We start from the raw sequence: 2,974 nt of genomic DNA on the forward strand, positions 1-2,974 counted from the left end.
ATGTGTGGGGCAGAGTTGGTAAATGTAGATATTATGGAGAAAATGTTAGCTGGCAGAAGGGAGACAATGTTACAGAAAGGGCATGTAATTCTGTGGAATTACATTTGTTAAATTAACAAGAAATATGTGACAAATGGAATGAACATATATACCTGTTATTCTAAATAAAATAATCTGATTTTCCTAAGGTGGATTAGTTGATCAATGTAAGATTTTTTTCATTAATTTATATGAAACAAAGTAAATAAACATATCCAGTTTATACTATCATGGCTTGAAAGCATAAAATCTATGTGGACACTTGCAGAACCACACTTAATCAATTTTGATTGGGATCAAAATGCAGAGCCACAGTCAATGAGGATTATTTCCAACAACCATACGGAAAGAACTAGCTTTCCCAGGCAGTGCTAATTTCATGATTTACTTACACACTTCCTGTGGTAGAGCTGCTGTCAGTGAGAAAAGACCCATTAGTCCTTTCCATCTGGGCCAGTCTGCAAAATGAAAATGAGGAGGTTAGGTAATGTGTCCGCATAGGACACGGTCAATTGGAGGCATATCCTCAGTCATCCTTACATTGTCAAAATTCCGACAAAACATAGAAAGGTCCAAATCTCTTAACAAGACTACAAAATTAAAACATCTAATGTTGAGTTACATTTCTATCACCACTGCCTTAAAGCCTGTAGGCCTTCATCTTATGCTGCGGTGTTGAGTCTCCTAAATGATCTCCCCGACCTAAGCTCTCCTTAGCCCTCTCGTTGGTCTTGAACGTTAAAGTGAGGGTTACATTTTCACACAAATCTAATGACGTCCCTCTCATGCTTAAAGACTCTCTCTGACTTCCCTTTACTGAAGGACACGCTCCAACTCCTGAGCAGCTGGGACCTTCATTATCAGACTTCACCTAGGCCCCTATACTCCCTCTCACCTCTTTCCTCTTCCCTACCTACAGTTCAGTAAAAAGACGTTTCTTCCCAGCTCAATGCTTTGGACTATGTTTTTCCACCAGCCAAAGCCTGCCTTTTCCCCAAAATTCTACCTAGCCTAGACCCAGTTCAAATGTTACTATTTTTATGATGCTGGAACTAACCTTTTTAGGCATAGCGAGTTAGTAGGACCACAGATGCTTAGTATATACTGCTTTTCTGAAAGCGTGTGTATACCATCAAGACCAGTCTGTATTTTATATTACTTAGGGACTCTAAAAATAAAGCCCTATCCTAAGACATTAGCATAAATTTAATTCCATATTATAATTCGTATGTGCACCATGTCCTGAGAATATTTTCAATCTCACTTTCCTTCACTGCAAGTGGGTTACATTATCTAAATCCTGCTTGCGCAGTGTTTGGATTCTCATGAGCGCGATAATCACATCCTATTGAGCTTCACTTTTCATAGAATATGGAGCAGGTGTTTGGTAAAGCACAAACTGCAACATGAAAAAGTGAGAGCCCAGATTCAAAATATAGTGGAATCACAACTCCTGCAAAATGACATTCCTTAAATCAAGATATGTTACTGGTGTCAGATTAATCAGAAAAAGATATATTCTGGGCATCAGTGCGGCAGCAGGCTCCAGTCAAAGTTTCTTACCGTGTGGCATATTGTTCTATCCTTGAATGAGTGTCATCGTGAAACAGCTGAGGAGACTGGGAGGGGCTTTAAAGGAAAAAAACAAAGCAACAATTTTATGTCCAAATATTGAAGGTTGTTACTATTAGAAATGTTAGCTTAGTTAAATAATGAATTTGGCATGCAAAGAAACCACTAGGATTATTACCCAGGATGCAGAAATATTATTTTAGACCAAGAGTTTAGTAATCACCCCCATGCTAACACAGCTGATCGAAACATCCGTCTCCTGCAAACGGGCTGTGAATACTCACTCATAGTGCTCTGGCCACATACTGATGAGTGTGATAGGACTGCAGAGAGGGAGAGGGAAACAAAAGTCACAGAACAAACACTTGCGAGCAATTTAAGACGAAAACAGTGGGGGGTGGGGTGGGGTGGAAGATTTTCAATTGTTTTCCACTCAAATATTTAGTTGCCCTGAAAGCCACCATGGGGAAATCAAAAGTAATAGAAGTCACAGTTTATTCTAGAGAAGATGCTGTGTATTCAAGTATCTGCAGGGGCCTTTTCACAGATACTACAAGATATTTGCTACAGGATAGCAAACACATCTTTAAACAGTCTTACTGGGGGAAAAAAAAAACCAGAATGTTCAAAAATAGCTCAAAATTATAAAATAATTTTAAGATAATGTTCTATAATATACCAAGGGGAGATGCAATCATTGTTTTTTTTTTTGGAGAAAGAACTTGGTTAGAAAGGTGAAGTTAAAAATTAAAGACTACATTATATGGTGATGGCAGAAATGCAATAAAATTAGATTTTTCTGATTCTTCGTCCAATTTTAAGTATAAAAATTCAAACCAGGTATACACAAAGTATCTCAACTTCACAGACACACTGAGAAAACATGCAACCTAGATACCCCCCACATACCTTGCCAAAAAGGTCACATTATCAATGAAACTGAAAGCAACTTTTCTAGATCATGATACACTTTCTCAAGCAAAATTTTATCCAAAAGCTCAGTCTCTGAACTGATACAGGAAAACTTGTTCTGCTTGAATCAGGGGCTTGAGTCTGGAGCCAGATCATTCAGTATCACTCTTAGCCCTGGGGCTACCCCTCAGCCTCATACACTGAGTAGGAATCCCCAAGTCCCCATGAAAATATCTTTGAAAACAACTGAGATGAATTAAAAGCTAGTTCAAACCCTAATTTTTGGGGGAGAGGGGTAACTTAAAAAGGGGAAATATAAAAGTACAAAGAAAATTAGTTCTTTATTTAAAAAATAAGTAATGTCTCCCGCAAAAGCTAACGCTGATTGAAACAAAATCATTACAGACCTACTAGATTTTCTTATTTCAATTATACAGACATACTTAAAAAC

At 37.8% G+C, this 2,974-nt stretch overlaps 1 protein-coding gene across 1 annotated transcript in view; it reads right to left on the reverse strand.

The window, feature by feature from the left end:
- The window catches only part of UTRN (utrophin), a 522,534-nt gene that overhangs the window by 23,278 nt on the left and 496,282 nt on the right, over positions 1-2,974 (reverse strand). The window contains exons 63-65 of the mRNA XM_012655520.1: positions 1,896-1,934; positions 1,603-1,668; positions 432-497 (exon numbers count right to left, since the gene is read on the reverse strand). Coding sequence (XP_012510974.1) covers positions 432-497; positions 1,603-1,668; positions 1,896-1,934 — 171 coding nt within the window. The remainder of the gene's footprint in view (positions 1-431; positions 498-1,602; positions 1,669-1,895; positions 1,935-2,974) is intronic.

The sequence above is a fragment of the Propithecus coquereli genome, unplaced genomic scaffold (genome assembly GCF_000956105.1).
Source record: "Propithecus coquereli isolate 6110/MARCELLA unplaced genomic scaffold, Pcoq_1.0 Scaffold48, whole genome shotgun sequence".
NCBI classification, from domain to species: Eukaryota; Metazoa; Chordata; class Mammalia; order Primates; family Indriidae; genus Propithecus; species Propithecus coquereli.